Source organism: Euprymna scolopes, chromosome 43 (assembly GCF_053919585.1).
Source record: "Euprymna scolopes isolate OS-2025 chromosome 43, ASM5391958v1, whole genome shotgun sequence".
NCBI classification, from domain to species: domain Eukaryota; kingdom Metazoa; phylum Mollusca; class Cephalopoda; order Sepiida; family Sepiolidae; genus Euprymna; species Euprymna scolopes.
Window position 1 is genome coordinate 9,902,324 of NC_136524.1, and position 11,701 is coordinate 9,914,024.

General features: G+C 38.2%; 1 protein-coding gene across 1 annotated transcript in view; it reads right to left on the minus strand.

Annotated features, from left to right (window-relative positions):
* Positions 1-484: 484 nt before the first annotated feature.
* Positions 485-11,701, minus strand: part of LOC145268178 (uncharacterized) — a 135,194-nt gene continuing 123,977 nt past the window's right edge. Inside the window, exons 9-11 of the mRNA XM_080123394.1 lie at positions 10,760-10,872; positions 9,989-10,137; positions 485-1,002 (exon numbers count right to left, since the gene is read on the minus strand). Of these exons, the coding sequence (XP_079979520.1) occupies positions 951-1,002; positions 9,989-10,137; positions 10,760-10,872 (314 nt within the window). The 3' untranslated portion in view covers positions 485-950. The remainder of the gene's footprint in view (positions 1,003-9,988; positions 10,138-10,759; positions 10,873-11,701) is intronic.

An 11,701-nucleotide genomic window follows, 5' to 3' on the forward strand; every position in this document is an offset into this window, starting at 1 on the left:
TTCAGGATCCTGTTTGCTATTTACTAAAACTGGTGGGAACCAAACCACTGCTCAGCCACTTTGGACTTTACGGAATGAGCATACAACTCTCTTGCGTTCTTCATTACTCTTTTTTAGTGGTTGCTGGCAGTTCTGAAAGCGGCTTTAGTCTCAGTACATCTGTTCGAGATATGGTCCTGTCAGGTGATTTCAAGGTGTAGACTATAATGTATTATGGCCTAAGTTACTGTGGGGAGGCTTGTGAAGTTACTTCCCAATGTGCCGTGGTGGGTCCCCAACTAGAGCAGGCAATTAACAGATTTAATTGAAAAAATGGGTGATTTCACCGATTTCGATGACAATAAAATATGGGAGAGTGAAATATTTGTTAACCCTCATTCAATCCCGGACAACTTCAGGTCTCCCTGCTAGTATAATAATAGTATGATAACATAATATCATGATGCAATAATATTAATATTATAAAGCAGTTAAAACAAAACAGTTTGTGAATTTAATTCTTTTTCAAAAAGTTATTTATTCATTTTTTTTCTGTTCTTTTTAATAAAAATTTTAACATTTTGAAAAATTTAGGAATTCCACAAATGTTTCCAAACACTTAGAAAATGAATAAGTAAAAATTTTCTTAGTAATATGTGTATGTTTTTTTTTTAACGAATTTATCGATCAGATTAGTTTTTATTTAATTTTATCGTTTGGTTTAGTAAACTTAATTTGATTCGGGAAGTTTTGTCTCTTTTTTTGTAATTTTTTTCAACGTTTTTTTTACACTTTTTTTTCAATATTTTTTTCCAATTATTTTACATTTTTTATTTTGCATGTTTTTTATTTTCCAATCTTTTTTTCACTTTGATATTTTTTGTTTCTTTGTTTTTGTATATTTAATTGTCATTTTCATTTTTTTTTTATTTCTTTGATCGTTTATATTTGATCGTTTTCATCAAAACGACTTAGCAGTCCATTTGTGAAATTTGGCCAGTGTACATATCAAGTTCATAAATCCTGAAAAAATAAAAAAAATAAAAACAAGCATAAATAAAATGTCTTTGAAAAAAAAAGTAAATTTGTAGATTAGCATTCTCTGTTCTCCCCTTCTAAATAAACAAGATTCATTTTTTTATGCAATTGTGTGGGAGCATCCTGAAAAGATTAATGAAAAGGGGGGAAAAATTATTTTAGTATTTAGTGAAAGAGATACGTTTTGGCACATGCATTATTGCAAAGGTAGAACTTTTTTGGTTATCAGTTGGGACATTTGGAGAGTGCATGGCTGGAGCAGGCAAGCTTACATCGGGGGCAAAAAACTGTTTTGTATTACAAGTTTCTTATATTTATTTTAATTCAATAAATGTATAACAAAAACTTCTCGACAACAAAAAAAGTGCTTAAAAATTTTCAGAATTTTGGCTTTGTTACAAAAATCTTTTTTAAATCTCTAATTTGTGTTTAAAAAATTGTATTTTGTGTTATAATTTTCTTAAATCTATTTTTAAAAACAAAAAGTACGCATTTATTGTTGTGATATTTTTGATTCGGTCCTGAGATTGCATTTGCTTGCCCCCATCTATGCACTCTCCAAATGTCCCAAATGAAACTTAAAAACGTTGTACCTTCGCACTAGTGCACAAGTGCCTAAGTTTCACATACAAATTTAGCATAACATGATTCCCTATTTTTGGACAATTCCAGCTTTTCAGAGAAGTTCCTGTTTACAATGCCTCCCCTACGACAAACGACGTTAAAATTTAATTTTCTACCGACCTATATAATTTTTAAGTGTGTAATCTGACTGTAAGATTCATCATCACTGAATTTGTTATCACTACTTTGATTTAACCGAACAAGAGTCAATCAAAGATGACGGTCGATTTTTTTTTTAGATAGTCTCTAATTTCAGGCTTCCAAAGCGTATTTTTTTCTTTGCAATTATGATTTTGATAGTAAGAAATGCAAAAAAATATGACAAAAAGTTAAGAACCTTGATAGAATTGGAAATCAGACATTTTTGTCATATGTGCCCGTTGGGTCACAAACACTAGAACTATTTACTGAACTTGACTTATATATATTTTTTTTTTTACACGTTGGTCACCACTTATCAAGGCCCGGAAGCCACTCAGGGATGAGGGTTATTGCAAGTACATTACGTTAGTGTGGAGATTTGATGAAGTGTTTACTTAAGGGGGCGGTTCATTAGGAATTTGTTAACGTTGGACTTGAAGACATCCAAGTTGTAGTCAGGTGAGAAGCAGGCAGACGGAACAGAGTTCCACAGGCATGCAGTTCTAAGGAAGAAGCTTTGTTCATGGAATCCACGTTTTGATTTAGGCACAGATATAGAGTGGGGGAAATTTTTCACAGTGGATTCAGCTAGACGGGTGTTTTTCGTGAAAGATTGGAGAGGGGGGGACCAGAGATTGGAGTTCAGATGAACACCTGCCATGGAAATAACGATAAAACAAGGATAGGCTCGCAACGTCTTTTCTGTGGGAGAGAGGTTGCAGGGAAGAGAAAAGGGCATCCCCCACTAAGCCACAAAGTCTATTTTGTACTCTGTCAAGGCAGGATAGGCTGTTTTTAGCAGCTCCTGCCCAGATATGGCAGCAGTATTCCATCCTTGGACATACTTGGCTTTTATATAGATAGAGAATTGCATCAGTAGTAAGATATCTTCTGGAGCGGTAGAAGGATCCAACCATCTTTCCAGCGACCTTGGCAACAGACTTGATGTATGTGTTCCATTTCAGATCAGGAGTAAAGGTCACACCCAGAAGCTTGTCAAAACACGGGGCCTCTCCCAGACGAGAGCTATCCATCCCAATTGATGCCAGATGGGGATCAGAGCGTTGATGATGTAAGGATAGGAGTATATTTTCATTAGATTAAAAGTTGCAAACAAAATAAAAGACTAGCAAATTAAAAGCAGTTTCCTTTCCAGGCTGAAAAGAAGACTAAATTGTTTCGATGTTTATTTCTAGTTCTCATTTCGTCAAGCCAAACAGATGGCTCAGTCATTTCGTCAAGCAAAACAGATGGCTCAGTCATTTCGTCAAGCAAAACAGATGGCTCAGTCATTTCGTCAAGCAAAACAGATGGCTCAGTCATTTCGTCAAGCCAAACAGATGGCTCAGTCATTTCATCAAGCAAAACAGATGGCTCAGTCATTTCGTCAAGCAAAACAGATGGCTCAGTCATTTCGTCAAGCCAAACAGATGGCTCAGTCATTTCGTCAAGCAAAACAGATGGCTCAGTCATTTCGTCAAGCCAAACAGATGGCTCAGTCATTTCGTCAAGCAAAACAGATGGCTCAGTCATTTCATCAAGCAAAACAGATGGCTCAGTCATTTCGTCAAGCAAAACAGATGGCTCAGTCATTTCGTCAAGCAAAACAGATGGCTCAGTCATTTCGTCAAGCAAAACAGATGGCTCAGTCATTTCGTCAAGCAAAACAGATGGCTCAGTCATTTCATCAAGCCAAACAGATGGCTCAGTCATTTCGTCAAGCAAAACAGATGGCTCAGTCATTTCGTCAAGCAAAACAGATGGCTCAGTCATTTCGTCAAGCCAAACAGATGGCTCAGTCATTTCGGCAAGCCAAACAGATGGCTCAGTCATTTCGTCAAGCCAAACAGATGGCTCAGTCATTTCATCAAGCAAAACAGATGGCTCAGTCATTTCGTCAAGCAAAACAGATGGCTCAGTCATTTCGTCAAGCCAAACAGATGGCTCAGTCATTTCGTCAAGCAAAACAGATGGCTCAGTCATTTCGTCAAGCCAAACAGATGGCTCAGTCATTTCGTCAAGCAAAACAGATGGCTCAGTCATTTCGTCAAGCCAAACAGATGGCTCAGTCATTTCGTCAAGCAAAACAGATGGCTCAGTCATTTCGTCAAGCGAAACAGATGGCTCAGTCATTTCGTCAAGCAAAACAGATGGCTCAGTCATTTCGTCAAGCCAAACAGATGGCTCAGTCATTTCGTCAAGCAAAACAGATGGCTCAGTCATTTCGTCAAGCCAAACAGATGGCTCAGTCATTTCGTCAAGCAAAACAGATGGCTCAGTCATTTCGTCAAGCCAAACAGATGGCTCAGTCATTTCGTCAAGCAAAACAGATGGCTCAGTCATTTCGTCAAGCGAAACAGATGGCTCAGTCATTTCGTCAAGCCAAACAGATGGCTCAGTCATTTCGGCAAGCCAAACAGATGGCTCAGTCATTTCGTCAAGCCAAACAGATGGCTCAGTCATTTCGCCAAGCAAAACAGATGGCTCAGTCATTTCGTCAAGCAAAACAGATGGCTCAGTCGTTTTGTCAAGCCAAACAGATGTCTCAGTCATTTCGTCAAGCCAAACAGATTGCTCAGTCATTTCGTCAAGCCAAAAAGATGGCTCAGTCATTTCGTCAAGCAAAACAGATGGCTCAGTCTTTTCGTCAAGCAAAACAGATGGCTCAGTCATTTAAGCAAGGAAAACAGATGGCTCAGTCATTTCGTCAAGCAAAACAGATGGCTCAGTCATTTCGTCAAGCCAAACAGATGGCTCAGTCATTTCGTCAAGCAAAACAGATGGCTCAGTCATTTCGTCAAGCAAAACAGATGTCTCAGTCATTTCGTCAAGAAAAACAGATGGCTCAGTAATTTCGTCAAGCCAAACAGATGGCTCAGTCATTTCGTCAAGCAAAACAGATGGCTCAGTCATTTCGTCAAGCAAAACAGATGGCTCAGTCATTTCGTCAAGCAAAACAGATGGCTCAGTCATTTTGGAAAGGAAAACAGATGGGTCAGTCATTTCGTCAAGCAAAACAGATGGCTCAGTCATTTCGTCAAGCAAAACAGATGGCTCAGTCATTTCGTCAAGCAAAACAGATGGCTCAGTCATTTCGTCAAGCAAAACAGATGGCTCAGTCATTTCGTCAAGCAAAACAGCTGGCTCAGTCATTTCGTCAAGCAAAACAGATGGCTCAGTCTTTTCTTCAAGCCAAACAGATGGCTCAGTCATTTTGGAAAGCAAAACAGATGGGTCAGTCATTTCGTCAAACCAAACAGATGGCTCAGTCATTTCGTCAAGCAAAACAGATGGCTCAGTCTTTTCTTCAAGCCAAACAGATGGCTCAGTCATTTTGGAAAGCAAAACAGATGGGTCAGTCATTTCGTCAAACCAAACAGATGGCTCAGTCATTTCGTCAAGCAAAACAGATGGCTCAGTCATTTCGTCAAGCAAAACAGATGGCTCAGTCATTTCGTCAAGTCAAACAGATTGCTCAGTCATTTCGTCAAGCCAAACAGATTGCTCAGTCATTTCGTAAAGCCAAACAGATGGCTCAGTCATTTTGGAAAGGAAAACAGATGGGTCAGTCATTTCGTCAACCAAAACAGATGGCTCAGTCATTTCGTCAAGCAAAACAGATGGCTCAGTCATTTCGTCAAGCAAAACAGATGGCTTAGTCATTTCGTCAAGCAAAACAGATGGCTCAGTCATTTCGTCAAGCCAAACAGATGGCTCAGTCATTTCGTCAAGCCAAACAGATTGCTCAGTCATTTCGTAAAGCCAAACAGATGGCTCAGTCATTTTGGAAAGGAAAACAGATGGGTCAGTCATTTCGTCAACCAAAACAGATGGCTCAGTCATTTCGTCAAGCCAAACAGATGGGTCAGTCATTTCGTCAAGCAAAACAGATGGCTCAGTCATTTCGTCAAGCAAAACAGATGGCTTAGTCATTTCGTCAAGCAAAACAGATGGCTCAGTCATTTCGTCAAGCCAAACAGATGGCTCAGTCATTTCGTCAAGCCAAACAGATTGCTCAGTCATTTCGTCAAGCAAAACAGATGGCTCAGTCATTTTGGAAAGCAAAACAGATGGGTCAGTCATTTCGTCAAGCCAAACAGATGGCTGAGTCATTTCGTCAAGCCAAACAGATGGGTCAGTCATTTCTTCAAGCAAAACAGATGGCTCAGTCATTTCGTCAAGCAAAACAGATGGCTCAGTCATTTCGTCAAGCCAAACAGATGTTACGTGATAAGGGCTGTCCCCTGTTCATGTAAGTATAAAAATAGAGAGATTAGTTAAAATGAAAATAAGAGAAAGCATAAATCGAACCCGTGACATAAGTTTTGAAGAACAATAGGTTTAAATGGAATGTCCAGTAAATTGTTAATTCGGATGAAATAAATAATAAATAAACTATTCAATTGTTAAAAGAATGTGGATAATAAAATATTAGTTAAATAAATTAGATATGTAGGTTAAATTCCTTTGTGGAAACAACACAAGAAAAATAGGTTATTGGGAAATTAATGTCGAAAACGTGCAAAGTCGCGCATGTTGAAACACGTGAATTTTGCTCACGTGGCCGGGATGCATGGATTTCTCAATATAGGAGGTGGGAGTTAGTTGGTCGTAGAGAGAGTCAGAGACAGTCAGAGGGACAGTCAGGAGAGACAGTCAGGGGAGACAGAGACAGGCGGACGTCTAAAGCGAGACGTCACTTCAGAAACTAAGATGTGAAACTTTGAGTTCTTAATGAGGAAATCCCGACCGGTCGTATTAAATAAATTATCATGTGTTTTGGATAAAGCTCATCTTTGTGTTTGTGATTTCTACAAAAAGGTAAATTGCATTGTTATTATATGTCTGTGTTATAAAATGTCATTACAACAACATCTCTCTCTCTAAGATACAACATCATATGTAATAAGACAAGAACTCTCACTAAGACACATATCATTACTAATAAGAACTCACGTAACATACGCGCACAAGTGGTATCGTCTAATAATACTAATAATAATCACTATATAACACAGATGGCTCAGTCATTTCGTCAAGCAAAACAGATGGCTCAGTCATTTCGTCAAGCAAAACAGATTGTTCAGTCATTTCGTCAAGCCAAACAGATGGCTCAGTCATTTCGGCAAGGAAAACAGATTGCTCAGTCATTTCGTCAAGCCAAACAGATGGCTCAGTCATTTCGTCGAGCCAAACAGATGGCTCAGTCATTTCAGCAAGGAAAACAGATGGCTCAGTCATTTCGTCAAGCCAAACAGATGGCTCAGTCATTTCGTCAAGCCAAACAGATGTCTCAGTCATTTCGTCAAGCAAAACAGATGGCTCAGTCATTTCGTCAAGCCAAACAGATGGCTCAGTCATTTCGTCAAGCCAAACAGATGGCTCAGTCATTTCGTCAAGCAAAACAGATGGCTCAGTCATTTCGTCAAGCCAAACAGATGGCTCAGTCATTTCGTCAAGCAAAACAGATGGCTCAGTCATTTCGTCAAGCCAAACAGATATCTCAGTCATTTCGTCAAGCCAAACAGATAGCTCAGTCATTTCGTCAAGCAAAACAGATGGCTCAGTCATTTCGTCAAGCCAAACAGATATCTCAGTCATTTCGTCAAGCCAAACAGATGTCTCAGTCATTTCGTCAAGCAAAACAGATGGCTCAGTCATTTCGTCAAGCCAAACAGATGGCTCAGTCATTTCGTCAAGCCGAACAGATGGCTCAGTCATTTCGTCAAGCAAAACAGATGGCTCAGTCATTTCGTCAAGCCAAACAGATGGCTCAGTCATTTCGTCAAGCAAAACAGATGGCTCAGTCATTTCGTCAAGCCAAACAGATATCTCAGTCATTTCGTCAAGCCAAACAGATGGCTCAGTCATTTCGTCAAGCAAAACAGATGGCTCAGTCATTTCGTCAAGCAAAACAGATTGCTCAGTCATTTCGTCAAGCCAAACAGATGGCTCAGTCATTTCGTCAAGCCAAACAGATGGCTCAGTCATTTCGTCAAGCAAAACAGATGGCTCAGTCATTTCGTCAAGCCAAACAGATGGCTCAGTCATTTCGTCAAGCAAAACAGATGGCTCAGTCATTTCGTCAAGCCAAACAGATGGCTCAGTCATTTCGTCAAGCAAAACAGATGGCTCAGTCATTTCGTCAAGCCAAACAGATGGCTCAGTCATTTCGTCAAGCAAAACAGATGGCTCAGTCATTTCGGTAAGGAAAACAGATTGCTCAGTCATTTCGTCAAGCAAAACAGATGGCTCAGTCATTTCGTCGAGCCAAACAGATGGCTCAGTCATTTTAGCAAGGAAAACAGATGGCTCAGTCATTTCGTCAAGTCAAACAGATGGCTCAGTCATTTCGTCAAGCCAAACAGATGGCTCAGTCATTTCGTCAAGCCAAACAGATGTCTCAGTCATTTTGTCAAGCCAAACAGATGGCTCAGTCATTTCGACAAGCCAAACAGATGGCTCAGTCATTTCGTCAAGCAAAACAGATGGCTCAGTCATTTCGTCAAGCAAAACAGATGGCTCAGTCATTTCAGCAAGGAAAACAGATGGCTCAGTCATTTCGTCAAGCAAAACAGATGGCTCAGTCATTTCGTCAAGCCAAACAGATGGCTCAGTCATTTCGTCAAGCCAAACAGATGTCTCAGTCATTTCGTCAAGCCAAACAGATGTCTCAGTCATTTCGTCAAGCCAAACAGATGGCTCAGTCATTTCGTCAAGCAAAACAGATGGCTCAGTCATTTCGTCAAGCAAAACAGATTGCTCAGTCATTTCGTCAAGCCAAACAGATGGCTCAGTCATTTCGTCAAGCCAAACAGATGGCTCAGTCATTTCGTCAAGCAAAACAGATGGCTCAGTCATTTCGTCAAGCCAAACAGATGGCTCAGTCATTTCGTCAAGCAAAACAGATGGCTCAGTCATTTCGTCAAGCCAAACAGATGGCTCAGTCATTTCGTCAAGCAAAACAGATGGCTCAGTCATTTCGTCAAGCCAAACAGATGGCTCAGTCATTTCGTCAAGCAAAACAGATGGCTCAGTCATTTCGGTAAGGAAAACAGATTGCTCAGTCATTTCGTCAAGCAAAACAGATGGCTCAGTCATTTCGTCGAGCCAAACAGATGGCTCAGTTATTTTAGCAAGGAAAACAGATGGCTCAGTCATTTCGTCAAGTCAAACAGATGGCTCAGTCATTTCGTCAAGCCAAACAGATGGCTCAGTCATTTCGTCAAGCCAAACAGATGTCTCAGTCATTTTGTCAAGCCAAACAGATGGCTCAGTCATTTCGACAAGCCAAACAGATGGCTCAGTCATTTCGTCAAGCAAAACAGATGGCTCAGTCATTTCGTCAAGCAAAACAGATGGCTCAGTCATTTCAGCAAGGAAAACAGATGGCTCAGTCATTTCGTCAAGCAAAACAGATGGCTCAGTCATTTCGTCAAGCCAAACAGATGGCTCAGTCATTTCGTCAAGCCAAACAGATGTCTCAGTCATTTCGTCAAGCCAAACAGATGTCTCAGTCATTTCGTCAAGCAAAACAGATGGCTCAGTCATTTCGACAAGCCAAACAGATGGCTCAGTCATTTCGTCAAGCAAAACAGATGGCTCAGTCATTTCGTCAAGCCAAACAGATGTCTCAGTCATTTCGTCAAGCCAAACAGATGTCTCAGTCATTTCGTCAAGCCAAACAGATGGCTCAGTCATTTCGACAAGCCAAACAGATGGCTCAGTCATTTCGTCAAGCAAAACAGATGGCTCAGTCATTTCGTCAAGCCAAATAGATGGCACAGTCATTTCGTCAAGCAAAACAGATGGCTCAGTCATTTCGTCAAGCAAAACAGATGGCTCAGTCATTTCGTCAAGCAAAACAGATGGCTCAGTCATTTCGTCAAGCCAAACAGATGGCTCAGTCATTTCGTCAAGCAAAACAGATGGCTCAGTCATTTCGTCAAGCCAAACAGATGGGTCAGTCATTTCGTCAAGCAAAACAGATGGCTCAGTCATTTCGTCAAGCAAAACAGATGGCTCAGTCATTTCGTCAAGCAAAACAGATGTCTCAGTCATTTCTTCAAGCAAAACAGATGGCTCAGTCATTTCGTCAAGCCAAACAGATGGCTCAGTCATTTCGGCAAGGAAAACAGATGGTTCAGTCATTTCCTTTGTCATTAGTGCTTACACCATTTTTCATCACTTAGAAAAATATACTTACTTCCGCCATCGGAAGAAATAGACGTATCCGTGTCCAAATGATACAGCTGCTCGAAAATAATATGGGATACCAGGATATTGTACTCGAATATTTATAGGGTAGGTTAACCAGTGCATTGTATTCTTGTCTAAGTGGTAAATATATGATGTCTGGAATAAAAATGAACGGACAATGTTTTAGTTATAAATCATACGAATTCCATATTTAGTATTCCATGTTAACTAATTTCATTTAAAATTATTATTTTTATTTTTATTTATTTAACCTTTTTTTTTTTCTTTTATCAAAATTATTAATAATTTTAATTATGGAGTAAAATTCGGTAACTATTACAATGGAAGGACCGGTAGTCTTCGTTTATTATAAAATAGTAAAATAAATGAAAAATTAAACGATTGCATAAGTCAATGGTTGAATGACACATTTACACTTTTGGAAAATAAATAAATAAACAAATGAATAGATAAATAAAACATAGTTTTACTGTTTAAAATACTATATTTCTATAAGCATTGTTAATTTTTAATTAACAGGTAAAATTTTGACATTATCTCAATGAACACTAGATTTAATTCAGTACACATAAAAATAATATCAAAAATTTCAAATGGAGATAAATAATATTTTATCTAAAAATTATCCTGAAAAAAAAAAAGAAAGAAAATTGTAATAATTTTTACTTACTTACTTAATATTTTAAAAAGTATTATTTTCCTCTACTTACAATTTTGGACATGTTTAAATGAAATTTAATCAATGTTTTATACATACCGTTAAAAGCATCAATTGCCCATTATCAATCACTGCAGCCAGTGGGAAAATCCCAAGATATTTTGGGAAACCAGGAACTAGTTTTCCTTCAGAATATTTCCATACAGAACGATCTGTTCAAAAATAAAATTAGTATTTCACGATTGGTTATTTAGATTCATGCACATAATTTATCAAGACTTGAATATCAAACAAAGTTTATCAATTTTTAAACATTAAAATTATAATTTTTTCAATGTTTGTAAAAGTGTAATTTTCATCCCAAGTTCCATTTAAACATCCTAGCAGATCAAAAATGCAATCGATTACGTTTTGAACATCAACAGCGAACATCAACGTTATACTTCAATATCAATAGCAGATCGAGATTGTCGGACTGACTTCCTCATCTTGGTTGTTATTGTCACAACGTTTCGGCCGTTTTGTTCTCCAGACAATTACTATCAATAGTAGAATATCAAAGTTTTAATCTATGAATGCTTGACTATCAAAAATGTAATTTATCACTGTATCTCACCAAAAGTGTCAAGTTTCGACATTTTCACACGATAAGGTTCAATTTATTAATTCTTGAATATCAAAAATGAACAATCTTAATTCTGGAACATTAAAAGTGCAATATATCAGAGTTTGAATACAGAAATATATCAATGTCCAAGCATTTGAATATAAAAATTGAAATTTATAAATGTTTAAACATTACAAAAAAACCCCTAAATTCTTAAATATTGAAAATTAATGTTAACATTTGTACATGCATATGGCAGTAAGGATTCCAAGAACAGTGGAGGTAGCAGATTCAGTTGACGGGAGAAGAAAAATGTAGAACATGTAAGGATGGATTTGAGAGAAAGTGAGATAAAAAAAGACTTGGCTAGAGATGAGTCAGTTTGGAGGTCAATACGATGTTTTTTTTGTTTTTTTTTTACAAAGGAATCACCA